This window comes from Nannospalax galili, unplaced genomic scaffold (assembly GCF_000622305.1).
Source record: "Nannospalax galili isolate Female #2095 unplaced genomic scaffold, S.galili_v1.0 scaffold410, whole genome shotgun sequence".
Lineage (NCBI taxonomy): Eukaryota > Metazoa > Chordata > Mammalia > Rodentia > Spalacidae > Nannospalax > Nannospalax galili.
Genome location: NW_008329143.1, coordinates 1,311,593 through 1,325,507, shown reverse-complemented (window position 1 = coordinate 1,325,507; position 13,915 = coordinate 1,311,593). Strand labels below are relative to the sequence as shown.

Sequence of the window (13,915 nt, the reverse complement as noted above, 5' to 3'; positions counted from 1 at the left end):
GAACAGGCATGGGCTACCATGCAAGACTTATTTCTTTCCCTCCCTCTCTTCCTTTCTTCTTTCCATTCAGTTTTTTTTTTTGCCTTTTGAAACAAGGACTCAGGTGGCCAGGAACTCACTCAGGTAGCCTCAGGTGGCCAGGAACTCACTATGTGGACCAGACTGGCCTCTTCCTCCCATATGCTGGGACTAAAGGCCTGCGTCATCACGCCTGTCCTTTATTTTATTCTTGCTATGTAAGTTAATTCCATTTTCTGAAACTGTATTTGTTTCTCATCCGGTACAGGGGGTAGAGGAGACTAGAAAACAATATTTAAGGTAGGGGACGTTCCCAACAGTAGGCCCCGCCCCATGCCTCGTTCCCCGCCCTCTAGGGCGGAGCGCGTCTTGCCACACTCAATATGGCGGCTGCGCCTGTCCATCCGGGAGCCTGAGGGTTGCAAGTGGCGCGCTCCACTCCAGTCATGGTGGTCCCGGGAGCCGCGGCCGCGCCGAGTCGGGCCCCGGAGACCTGCGGTCTGGAGCAGATTCTCGAAGCGCTGAAGCTGCTGCTGAGCCCGGGAGGTGAGAGGACGCGTCTTGGCGCCGGGCTGGAGCAGAGCTCGCAGGCCCGCGGGTCTCCCGGCTTGCCGGGGCCCCGCATCGTGCTCCCCTCGGGCCCTGCCGGGACTCTCCATCCGGCCCCGGGCGATTGGGCAGTGTCCAGCCTCACTTCAATCTTGAGGGAACTGAGGCTGCGGGCCTGGGATCCGCTGAGTGCTGGCTAGACCTCTTGAGTCCACGATGCCATCCCGCGCCCCTCGGAGGCAGCACTGCGAAAGCGGCTTGCAACGGGTGTAATGTGGGGTCGCAGCCGCGGGAGGGCTCAGGGGTTCCAGTGCTGCAGACTTGTGTAAAATTCAGTGTCCGGAGATGCGAAGCAGTGGCGTTTGGGCTGAAAATGGGGAGGATATTTAGGGCTTTCCAGTCTGGTTAGCAGTATTTGTGTTGGGTTGACAGGATCTTTCCAGCTTAGGATCTGAAGGGACCTTGGGAGTGGGGAAGCCTTGCACTCTCCTTTTACTTCTGAGTCCCTCTGAGGCTCACTGAAGAGGGTAAGTTACCTGCCCAGGATCACGTGGTCATATTAGGTACACACCGTGGACCTAGAACTCAGTTGTGCCGAATTCCTTGTTCAGGCTAAGGCATTATTATCGAGTATAGAGACTCTGATGGTATCTGGAAAATTGGAGCACGTACTTATAAATTGGGCCCCACTTACAAATGCATTGTATTTGGGGGGGAGTATTTGTAGGATTAGCAAAGTAAAGGCACATGTAAAGTCATGAGCTGGGGGCTGGAGAGATGACTCAGAAGTTAAGAGCACTGGCTGCGCTTGCAGAGGACCTAGGTTCGGTACTCGGCACCCACATGGCAGCTAACCACCATCTGTAACTCTAGTTCCAGGGGATCTGATACCCTCTTTTGACCTCCGTGGGCATTGCAGGTGCACTTATATACATGCAGGCAATACATGCATGCACATAAAAATAAATATAGTAAATAAACTGGGCGTGGTGCTGACCTTTAATCCCAGCACTCAGGAAGCAGAGGTAGGTGGTTCTCTGTAGGTTCAAGGACAGCCTGGTCTACATAGTGAGTTCCAGGACAGTTAGCTGGGGCTACAGGGAGACCCTGTCTCAAAAAGACCAAAAAAAAAGTAAATAAAATATTTAAAGTCACACCAGGTGTGGTGGTTCACACCTTTAATCCCAGCAGAGGCAATGGAATGGATACCTGTGAGATCCAGGCCAGCATAGTCTACATAGTGAGTGAGTTCTTGGCCAGCAGAGGCTACAGGGAGACTGTCTCAAAAAGACTAAAACAAAATAAAGTCAAGAGGTGATGCTCTCAGTTCCAAATTTTGACCCCATACTACAATTGCAGGCATTATATTAATGGGAAGTGAAAAGTTAATAATAGTAAATGGTGCTACTAAGTATCAGTCCCTATAGTATTCTGTTCTTATGTATATCATTTAATCTTCACAACAATCCCATGAGTAGGTGTCATTTGTATTTCATAGTTGCCGACTAAGGAACCTAGGCTCAGATACATTGGAAATTCCTCAAAGTAAAACAAGTTAGTGGCAGAGATAGGTTTCCACCACTAAAAAATACGACATTAAGAGTCAAACTGCAAAGTACATATCTAAATTTGTTTTAATTAAATTAATTGATTGATGGATTAATTTTTGAGACAGGGTCTCACTATGTAGCCTTGGCAGGCCTGGAATTCACTATGTAGTCTCAACTGCCTGCCTTTGACTCCAGAGTGCTGATATTAAAGATGTGTGCTACCAAGCCTGGCTTTAAAAACAAAATTTTTTTTAAAATAGTCTTGCTGTGTAGGTCAGGCTGACCTCAACCTCTCCATCCCCCTGCCTCATCTACAAAGTGCTGATCTTACAAATGTGTACCTCCATTCTTAGCTACAATATGCAGTTTTAACTGATTTATGGGGTGATCTCTTGTTTAGCACTTGTAGCTATTTGGTTTGGTTTTGATTAATTTTTTTTTCTTTTTTTTTTTTAATGTGTATGAGTGTCTGGCCTACATGTGCCTCACCTTCATGTAGTGTCCTGGGAAGCCAGAAGAGGGTATCAGATCCCCTGGAAGTGGAGTCAGATCCCCTGGTGGTTATTAGCCACCATGTGGGTGCTGGGAACCAATCTTAAGCCCTTTGCAAGAGCAGACAGTGCTTTTCCAAAAAAAAATTTTAATTTATTTTATTTTATGTGAGTATTTTGTTTGCATGTAAGTACACCCATGTCATGCAATGTCTGAGGTCAGACAATGCCTTAGATTCCCTGGAACTGGAGTTATAGACAGTTTTTAGGTGCCATGTGGGTGCTAGGAACCAAACCTGGGTCCTCTGTAAGAGCAGCCAGTGCTCTTAACCGCTGAACCAACTCTCCAGCCCCAGACTTTTTTTTTCCTGTTTGAGACAGGGTCTCATGTACCCCAGACTCATTTAACTGAGGATGAACTTGAACTTGTATAGCTGAGGATGAGCTTGAATTTCTGATCCTTCTGCTTCCACTGCCTGAATGCTAGGGTTATGGCATGTGCCATCACTCCCGGTTTTTATGCAGTGCTGGGGAATCTAACCTAGGGCTTGCTGGGCAAGTACTTTGCCAAATGAGCTACGTCTTAATTCAGGGTACTTTTAGTGCTGCTTCCTCCTGAAGGAACACCCTTATGTAAGCCATCCTTTTTGCCTGTAGGCTGACAGAGGACAGTGGAGCAGCCAACACACCTGACTACTTTTTGTGCATGGCTTAAGACCTTGGTGATTTTTTATAGCATCCTGGGCATTTCACATCCATGAAGTAGGAATTGGGGCTCTGCACCAGGCACTTCTTGTGTTTCCTCTTCTGGAGAGGGATGAAGGAAATCCTTTGCAAGAGGCCTGTTCTCGTAGGGAAGTGTCACCACTGGAAAGGGATTTATTATATTTTTCGTTATGTGTATCTGCACATGTGTGCAGGTGTCCACAGAGGCCCAAAGAGGGCATTGAATTCCCCTGGAGCTAGAGTTCCAGGAGGTTGTAAACCAACTGAAGTGAGTGCTGGGAACCAAAACCTAGTCCTCTGAAAGAGTGGTAAGTACGCTTAGCCACTGCGCCGTCTCTCCAGCCCCTCTAAAATTGTATTATTTTGTATATCTAGTCCTCTGAAAGAGTGGTAAGTACGCTTAGCCACTGCGCCGTCTCTCCAGCCCCTCTAAAATTGTATTATTTTGTATATGTAGCCTGCATTATATTGTATGAATATGAATGCTATTTTTTTTTCCTTCTCCCTCCCTCCCTTTCTTTTTTTCTCTGAAAAAAATTTCTTTTGAGACAGGGTCTCCCTGGTAGCCCCAGCTGGCCTGGAGCTCGCTATGTAGACCAGGCTGACCTGGAACTCACAGAGATATGCCTGCCTCTACCTCTCAAGTGCTGGGATTTTACTTTAAATCACTTTCTTGTACCCTATGTTTGGATTTAGAGGGTTTTATTTATTTATTTATTTTTTTGTCTTTTTGAGACAGGGTCTCCCTCTAGCCCCAGCTGTCCTGGAACTCACTATGTAGACCAGGCTGGCCTTGAACTCACAGAGATCCACCTGCCTCTGCCTCCCAAGTGCTGGAATTAAAGGCATGCACCACCACCAGCTAATTTAGAGATCTTTTTATAAAATCACAAGGAGTTGAGTAGAAATCTTAGTGGTCTTAATGGCCAGTGACAACAGGCTTTGTGAACACACATTTTGTTGTTGTTTTTGTTTTTTGTTTTTTTAATATTTTTTATTATTTTTATTTTATGTGTAGCCACTGTGTGGGTGCTGGGAATCGAACCTGGGTCCTCTGCAAGAGCAGTCAGTGCTCTTAACTGCTGAGTCATCTCTCCAGCTCCTGTTTTTTTTTTAAATATTTTATTTATTATTTTTATTTTATGTGTATGAGTGTATTGCCTGCATGTATGTGAGTGCACCTGTCCTGCACAATGCCGCAAGACGGGTTGGAAGAGGGCTTCAGATTCCCCTAGAACTAACTGGAGTTAAGGACTGTTCATAGCCGCCGTATGGGTGCTGGGGAATTGAACCCGGGTCCTCTGTAGGAGCAGTCAGTGCTCTTAACTGCTGAGCCATCTCTCCAGCCCCATATTTTGTTTTTTTCAGACAGGGTCTCATTATGTAGTCCTGGCTGTCCTGGAACCTGCTCTGTAGACCAAGCTGGCCTCAGAATCACAGAGATCTGTCTGACTCTGCCTTCTGAGTGCTGGGATTAAAGGCTACCACACTTGAGCCTCATTATTTTCAAACAATGTTGTTACTTTATCTTTTTATTGAAGCATTTAATGTTTACTATAGTAAAGGGTAGAAAAACAGAAAGGGAAAGAAGAAAATCAAAAGGACTTTAATCTCATTACCTATTATTAACATTCTGGGAAATACTGTTTTCCTTTCTACAAAAATACATAGTTTTATAAGCCAGGTGTGGTGGCACAGGCCCTAAAATAACCTTCTATGTACAGAAGCAAAATATACTTACTATAGGAAAAATTAAAGATGTAATTAAGTGAAAAAAAGAAAAGCTGAGCTGGGCAGATGGCTCATTTGGTAAAGTGCTTGCTGTGCGAGCATGAGGACCTGAGTTCAGATCCCCCAGTGCCCATGTGAAAAAGCCAAGGGCAGCAATTTGTACTGGTAATCCAAGCACCTGGGAGGCAGAAACAGAACGATCCCCAGGGTTCCCTGACCAGCTAGTCTAGCCAGACTGGTGAGCTTTAGGTTCATTGAGAAACCTGTCCCAAAAAAATAAGATGGAGAGCTGAGAGATGGCTCAGCAGCTAAGTACACTGGTTGCTTTTTCAGTGGACCTGGGTTCAGCTCTCAGCACCCACATGGTGGCTAACAACCATCCTTAATTCCAAGGAATCTGATGCTGTCTTCTGGTCTCCAAGCCTGTGGACACATGTGGTGCACTTAACATCCATGCAGGCAAAATACTGATACACATGAAATAAAATAAATAGGCCAGGTGTGGGTAGTACACACCTTTAATCCCAGCACTTGGAAGGCAGAGGCAGGCAGAGCTCTGTGAGTTCAAAGCCAGCCTGGTCTACATAGTGAGTTCCAGGACAGTTGGGGCTACAGGGAGACCCTGTCTGAAAAAAAGACCCCCCCCAATAAAATACATAAATAATAAATAAATAAATAAATAAAATTTAAAAAAATAACGTGGGGAGTGACTGAGGAAGACAACTGATATTAAATTGTAGTCTCCACACACACACTTACACATACATGTACACACAAAGAAAGAAAACCACCCATAACCCTAGCACTCTAAGAGCACTATTTTTCTGTGTGTTATTTTTTCTTAAACTTTTTATTTTTTTATTTTTTGGTCTTTTTGAGACAGGGTCTCCCTGTAGCCCCAGCTGTCCTGGAACTCACTATGTAGACCAGGCTGGCCCTGAACTCACAGAGATCCGCCTGCCTCTGCCTCCCGAGTGCTGGGATTAAAGGCGTGTGCCACCATGCCCAGCTATTTTATTTTTTTAATTTTATGTGTATTCGTGTATTGCCTGCATGTAGGTAAGTGCACCATGTTGTGCAATGCCCGAGGAGGTCAGAGAGGCTGTTGGATCCCCTGGGACTGGAGTTATAGACAGTTGTTAGCTGCCATGTAGGTGCTGGGATTCAAACCCGGGTCTTCTGCAGGAACAACCAGTGTTCTTAACCACTGAGCCATCTCTCCAGCCCCATCTATGTGTTATTTTTAAAACAATCTCAGGCTGGCCTCAAATTCAAGACTTTCCTGCCTCAGCCTCCCAAATGCTGGGATTGCAGGTGTGCCCCACTATACTTGACCTGCATCTTTAAATTTATAAGAGGAAAAAAGAATCCCATAATTATCCCAATCCCAGTTTCCTGTTACTAACATCATACATTAGTGTGGTACATTTTTTACAATCAATGAACCAATGTTTATACATTGTTATTAACTTCAGTCCAGAGTTTACATTAGGGCTCACAAAGATGGATCTCTCAGTCTTCGTGATGTGTGTTCTGAGTTTGTACAAATAAATAATACCATGAATCCACCATTAGAGTATCATAAGTAGTATGTTTATTGCTTCTTTTTTGTTTTTTGAGACAGCATCTTCCCATAGCTCCAGCTGGCTTGGAACTCCCTATAGAGACCAGGCTGGCCTCAGTCTCGGAGATCTACCTGCCTCTGCCTCCTGAGTGCTGGGGTTAAAGGCATGCACCACCACACCCGGCTGAGTATCATAAAATTTTTAAAAAATAATTTATTATTTTCATGAATAATCAGACACACACACACACACACACACACACACACACACACACACACACACACACCCAGCATGCCTGTGGAGGTCAGAAGATAACTTGGGGAGTCCATTCTCTGCTTCCATGATATGGGTTCTGGTAATCGAACTTATGTCATCAGGTTGTGAGGCAAGTGCTTATATTGCTGAACCATCTTGTCAGCCCATAGGTTTTTAAAATTTGGGGTTAGAGTTGTAATTCAATGGTTGAGCAGTTACATAGCATGTGTGAGGCCCTGGATTCATTCTCCAGCACTAAAAAAAAAAACTACTCCCCCCAAAATTTACCTGCCTCAAAGTCTTGTAGTCAGTACCCCGTTTTTCCCGTCTTCACTGGTAGTCTCCTGCCTGGGTGGGCGACGTCGTCCATACAGATGGGCGTGCCGTTGGCTTTCCTTGTGGACCATTTCCTGTTTTTTGTTTTTCTTCGAAAGGATCAGGCTCAAGTTCACTACAGAGCACAAAACATGATGTCTTACTGGATACGTTAAAATCTAACCTGTCTGCCTTGGAAGACAAGTTTCTGAAAGATGCTCAGTGGAAGAAACTTAAACTCCTAAGAAATGAGATGGCTCGCAGGGCAGAGTGGCCCCAGAACTCCACCGATGTCACTTGGACTTTTACGTCTCAGACATTGTTGCTGCTGTTGTGTTTAAAAGAAACCATGATCCGCCTTGTAGCTGATTTCAGTCCAGGCAAACCCAATCCTAGAACCCCAGAAGCTGCCCCTGCCCTGAGCCCAGATACACTTAGTGTCTCTCAGCAGAAGACCTTCCAGTCTGTCTTGCAATTTGTCGTCACCTTGGGTGTCTGCCCCTACTTCATGCCTGGTGTAGGAATCCCTTTGAGATACAGAACTGAGTTTGGAGCTGTTGTTCAAGATGTGGTATGTCTGGAGGCTGCCCCCCATGGGGCTCGAAGACTGTACACCAGCTGCAGGGTCCTTCTGGACGTGGCTCAGCATTCGTCTCTGGGGAGCCTGATTTTCTGCCGCCACTTTGGGGATATCGCAGCAGGCCTGTGCCAGCTGGGATTCTGCCCAACCAAAAGAAAATCATCAGCACCTGTAGAAGAGGTAACAGATCGAGAGCGTGTGTGTGTGTGTGAGAGAGAGAGAGAGAGAGAGAGAGAGAGAGAGAAATGAATGTATATATTTGTTCTGTGTGGTACTAAAAGACATTTCTTAGTTCTTTGGAAATTGGTTGATTAAAAGATCTAGAATTTATATTGAATGCCAAAACATACCAAGGGTGTACTCTTTTGGGGTTGGATTTTGTTTGCTTATTTGTTTAGAGACACGATCTCCCTGTAGCCCCAGCTGGCCTGGAATTTGCTATGTAGACCAGGCTGGACTTGATCACACGAAGATCTACCTGAACCAGGCCTTGGGGGCTTCATTGGTTGGATGCTAGTCCTTTGCTCATCCAGAGAGGCCATTTCATCTGTCCCCTGTCATTTTGTGGGACAACTATTTCAGGCTTTTTCTTTGAACCTCTAGTTCCTCTTTTTAAAAAATGAATGTAGCTGTTCATGGTGGCTCATGCCTTTAATCCCAGCACTGAGAGGCAGAGGCAGACGGAATTCAAGGCCAGCCTTGTCTACATAGCAAGTTTCAGGCCAGCTGAGGCTACAGGAAGACCCCGTCTCAAAAAAGAAATGAATATAGTGGCTGGAGTGATGCCTCAGCTTTAAGAGTGTGTACTACTACAGCTGGAGCTGTGGTCCCTTCCTGTGACCCTGAAGCTATGGCCCCTTCCCATGAGGTGTAGCTGTGGTCCCCTCCTACGGGCTTGGAGCTGTGGTCACCTTCAGTGAGCCTGGACCTGTGTTCCCCAACTGTGAGCCATGGTTCCACATTCTTCTAGTAGTGGGCTGATGGTAGAGCAGCTTGGAGAATGGAGGCAGCAGTTTCAGCCTGCTTTGAGTGGCTGCATTCTCCACAAACCCTCCACTGAGGTCCCAGGTTGTGCATGGCAGTGGCTTTGCCTCTGTTGTTAGACTTATGCTGGGGACAGGGGAGGTTTCTGTTGTTTGCGGTTTCTAGTCTTGTGAGGCCTGATTTTCAAAAATGGACTCCCATCTTCCTTAATGGCCAGCTAAGATCCTGAGTCCACACGTGGTCCTCGGCACCCAGGCCCTGATGTTGGACCTTTCCCATTCCCAGGCACCAAGAAGTTTTCTATCATTTTTCTATTTCTCTTCTACAGCCCCAGTGTATCTTTACCTTTGCCCTACAGAAAAATATAAAGCACCTAATTGAATTTATAGAGATTTAAAAGATGAATTGGGGAAGTTGGGAGGCTGAAGGCCGAATATATTAAAAAGGCATTGTATCCATGTATGAAATTCTCAAAGAATTAATAAAGATACTACATTAAAAATTAAAATAAAAAACAAAAAAGAGTATATACTGCTCTTGCAGAGGACCTGAGTTCAGTTCCCAGCACTTACATAATTGTCTCCTTAACCACTCACTCCAGGAGATCTGACACCTTCTTCTGGGTTCTGTGGGCACCTGAACTCATGTGCACATATTCATACGTATGCAGACACACACACATGCACATGATTAAAAATAAAATAAGGGGTTGGAGATTTAGCTCAATGGTAGAGCACTTGCCTAGCAAGCACAAGGCCCTGGGTTTGGTCCTCAGCTCTGAAAAAATAAAGTAACTCTTCAGGCATGGTGGCACAGGCCTTTAATCTCAGTACTTGGGAGGCAGAGGCAGGCGGATCTCAGTGAGTTCCAGGCCAGCCAGGATTATGTAGTGAGACCCTGTCTCAAAAAAAAGCTTTTTAATCTATTAAAAATTTTTTTGAAAAATAAACATAATAATGATATGCCTTGGAAGATAGTCATGAGGATTAAAAACATTCTGTATAAAGCACCTAAACCAGTTCCTACCAGACTAGTGCTAATTCAGAAAGTAGTTACTGCTAATGTTGCCACTAAACCATTCATGCTCTTTCCTTAAATTCTTGGGAGAACCAATAAGATTAAGGATGTAGAGCCCCTGGTACACTACGTAACAAGGTTCCTTGTTAGCTGTTGGGGAATGTGCCTGTTCCTTGCTGTCAGTCAGTGAGCAGCTGTGTGGCACTTGACTATGGAGATTACAGAAAACGGACACTGTCCTGGTTAGGCTACACCAGTCCACCTGACTCAATTAGGGAATTGCCCCCATCAGATTAGCCTGTGGCCCTCTCTGTGAGGAAACATCTTGATTAATGATTGATATGTGGGTGCCCAGCCACTGTGGGTGGTGCTGTCCCTGGACAGGGGGTCATGGGCTGTATGAAATAGCTAGCTGAGTTAGCCAGAGAGCAGGCAGGTAAAGCAGTGGTCCTCCGTGGTTTGTCTCAGTCCTGTGTGAGTGCCTGCCCTGACCTCCCTCCATGATGCTTAGGAGTATAAGCCACAGAAACCCTTTCTTCTCCAAATTGTTTTTGATCATGGTGTTGATCTCAACAACAAAAAGCAAACTAGAACAGACATGATCCTTTTCCATTAACTCAGTAATTGGGGAAATTGGACTTACATGTATGACAGGTATAACATAGAGGGCACCACTGTGTCCCTGTAGAGGCCCACCAGCCTTAGTATAAGAGCTTGCCAGAGAAGCTGTCAAGGGTCACACAGGGGATTCCTAGTGCCATAGCACTGGCAGGCCAAGCCTGCACTTCTCTTTCACCTGCTGGGGTCACCCTTGAGCTTATTCCTTTCCTGTTCTCCTTGTGTTCCCTCCCTACCTCTTCCTAAGGATTTGCCTAAAAGCCGTCATTGTTCAAGCAGTGGCCTAAATAGCACCCAGCTAAAGCACAGTGCCCTTTAATTCAGTACCCTCAAGTACTGATATGCCAAAGTGCATGCAGTACCAGCGACCCGTACTGCCCTGAGATCTGGGAATCTGGATCTGTAAGTCTTGCAATTGTTATTGAAGCTCTGCAGTGCCCCTCGGGTCTCAGGCAGGAGAGAGAAAAGACACATTAGACAGGGAAAGAACCAAACTGAAAGTTGGGATAAGGGGTTGACAGGGAGATCCCATGACTATATATCATGAAGTTGAACCAAGTCCTACTGGCAGCCACTGCTCTGCAGGCATCCACATCTCAGTGTGCTGAGTGGTAATTAATGGGCAGGGCCCTGACTGTGAGTCCTCCAAAGTAGCACCTGTCTTTGCCAGCCAAGTTCTGAATGAATGGACAAAAACAGTTAGCAGACTAAGAGATGAAAAGTCAAAATGTGGGGTCAGCAAGATGGTTCAGCAGGTAGAGCGCTTGCCATACGAGCCTGGAGACCAGAGTTCGATCCCTAGAGCCATCATAGTGGTGAAAGGAGAGGACTGAGTCCACAGACTTGTCCTCTGACCTCCACAAGCATGCTGTGGCACATGCACACACAGAGAACACAAAAAAGTGTGTGTGTGGGGGGGGTTACCAGTATGACAGAGTTAGAAGTGATAGCTCATAAATGAAGAACTCCTCCTATCAGTAAGTAAGTCCAGATTACTTACTGCCCATCTTGTGTCAGGAGCAATGGAAAACTGACACCTGCCCACGATGGGGCATATACCTCTGCTCTGCCTCTCCCACAGAGAGAAGAGGGGCAGGCTGAGCAATATGTGCCGAAACTGACTGGTGAGCAAGTGCATTCCACAGTCTCAGCATAATAAGTGCATCTGCCCAGGAGTGGAGTGAGTGAGGGATGGAGAGAGGGCCAGGAGGGTTTGCATACACAGGGGCATTTGCATAGCACAGGCTCTTCCATGTAGATCGAAATAAGAGGGAATGCCTTCCTTCCTTGCCCCTCTCAAGTATCTTTTTCAGGGTTATTAAATGTTACCCTCTGTTCTCAGCCTGGTCTGTATTCCACTAAAGCTGAGTGCACATTTCTTTTAGGTTTTAACGGAAGAGGAAAGAGCCCTATCGAGGGAGTCATTGAGAAACATCTTGGATCAAGTGTATCAACCATTAGCAGTCCGGGAATTGCTTATCCTCCAGGGAGGACCTCCCCAGGTATTCAGGCCTTGGGACTCTGGTTGGGTGATGTGTGATGTGCTGTTTCCTCCTGGAAAGTTAGTTCCCTCTTGAATTATCTAGTTCAACCTCATTTCACTTATTTATTTTTATTTTTGACTTTTTTTGTTATTTTTTTGTTTGTTTAGTTGGTTTTTCTTTTTTGAGCGAGGTCTTACTATGTACGCCTCACTATGAACCAGGCTGGCCTTGAACTCATAGAGCTCTACCTGCCTCTGCCTCCTGAGTGCTGGGCTTAAAGGCGTGAGCTACCAACACATCCAGCCTTGTTTTTTGACTTTTTGATTTGTTTTTTTGGTCTTTTTGAGACAGAGTCTCTCTGTAATCCCAGCTGGCCTGGAACTCGCTATGTAGACCAGGCTGGCCTGAATGCACAGAGATTCACCTGCCTCTGCTTCTTGAGTGCTGGGACTAAAGGCATGCGCCACCATGCCTGGTTCTTCGGCTTTTTGAGATTGAACCTCACTCTGTAGCCTAAGTGGACCTGAAACTCACAGTGTAGTCCAGGTTGGTCTTGAACTCACACTGCCTCAGCCTCTTAGGTGAAGAGATTGCAGGTAACCCACCATGCCCTATTCTTAATCTTTTAGATCATTGAGTGGTATTTATAAAACTAAGTCACTCTGACCCTCAGGATAATTTAAAAGACTTTTTTAAATTAATGGAGTGATGAATACTTTACCAAAAAGATCATGATCATTTTTTTTTTTAATTTAAATTTATTTTGGGGCTGGAGAGATGGCTCAGTGGTCAAGAACACTGGTTATTCTTGCAAAAGACCCGGGTTTGAATCCCAGCACCCACATGGCAGCTAACAACTGTCTGTAACTCCAGTCCCAGGGGATCCAACAGCCTCTTCTGACCTCTTTGGGCATTGCTGGACACGGGTGCACTTACCTGCATGCAGGCAGTACACGCATACACGTAAAATAAAAAAAGAAATAAAATTTTTAAAAAGGGGCTGGAGAGATGGCTCAGTGGTTAAGAGCACTGACTGCTCTTGCAGAGGACCTGGGTTCAATCCCTAGCACCCACATGATGACTACAAACCGTCCTTAACTCCAGTTCCAAGGGAATCAGAAACCCTCTTCTGACCTCCATAGCATTACATGACACGGGTGCACTCACATGCAGGCAATACACTCGTACGCATAAAATTTTTTTTAAAAATTTATTTTTTATAGGTATGCGTGTATTGCCTGCATGTAGGTAAGTGCACCCGTGTCGTGCAGTGCCCTCGGAGGACAGAAGAGGCTGTTGGATCCCCTAGAACTGGAGTTACAGACAATTGTTAGCAGCCATGTGGTTGCTGGGATTCGAACCCGGGTCTTCTGCAAGAACAGTCAGTGTTCTTAACGGCTGAGCCATCTCTCCAGCCCCCTATGATCATTCTTTTAAGGCTTATGGCAATTTAATGTGAACACACACTCTCTGTATAGCCCAGGCTATCTTGGAACTTGTGCTCTTCCTGCTTCAGCTTGAGTGCTGGGATTCTAGGTATGCATACTGTGTTTTATCACACACACACACACACACACTTGTTTTGAGAGAGAGTTTCACTCTGTGGTCCAGGCTGGCCTCTACCTAGTGGCAGTCCTCCTGCTTCCTAAGTGCTGGGGTTATAGGCATGCTCCATCGTGCCTGGCTTGGATCTTTCTTTGTGTATGAAGCTGGGGATTGAACCCATGTCCTTGCACATTCTAGGTAAGCAATCTACCACTGAACTACATTTTTATCCTCTAGATTAAAAACATTTTTTATTATATTTTTTTATTTGTGTGTGGGAGCACAGGGGTATGTGTTGTATGTGCTACCCTGTGTATGTGGAGGTCAGAGGACAACTTGAGGAATCAGTTCTCTCCCACCACGTGGGTTTCAGAGATCCAACGTAAGTTGTCAGGCTTGGCAGCAAAAGCCTTTACCTGCTGAGCCATCTTGTAGTCTTTATTTTCTTTTTTCAAACTGAGATTTGGTTATTGGACATATTGGAGAT

General features: G+C 45.6%; 1 protein-coding gene across 3 annotated transcripts in view; it reads left to right on the top strand.

Moving 5' to 3' along the window:
• The first annotated feature begins 226 nt into the window (after nt 1–226).
• Nucleotides 227–13,915, top strand: part of Tango6 (transport and golgi organization 6 homolog) — a 188,060-nt gene continuing 174,371 nt past the window's right edge. The window contains exons 1-3 of one of the 3 annotated variants that reach the window (XM_029563886.1): nt 227–564; nt 7,320–7,960; nt 11,785–11,901. In XM_029563886.1, coding sequence (XP_029419746.1) covers nt 465–564; nt 7,320–7,960; nt 11,785–11,901 — 858 coding nt within the window. In that variant the 5' untranslated portion in view covers nt 227–464. The remainder of the gene's footprint in view (nt 565–7,319; nt 7,961–11,784; nt 11,902–13,915) is intronic. The other 2 variants (XM_029563885.1, XM_008833924.3) reach the window with 2 other exon arrangements.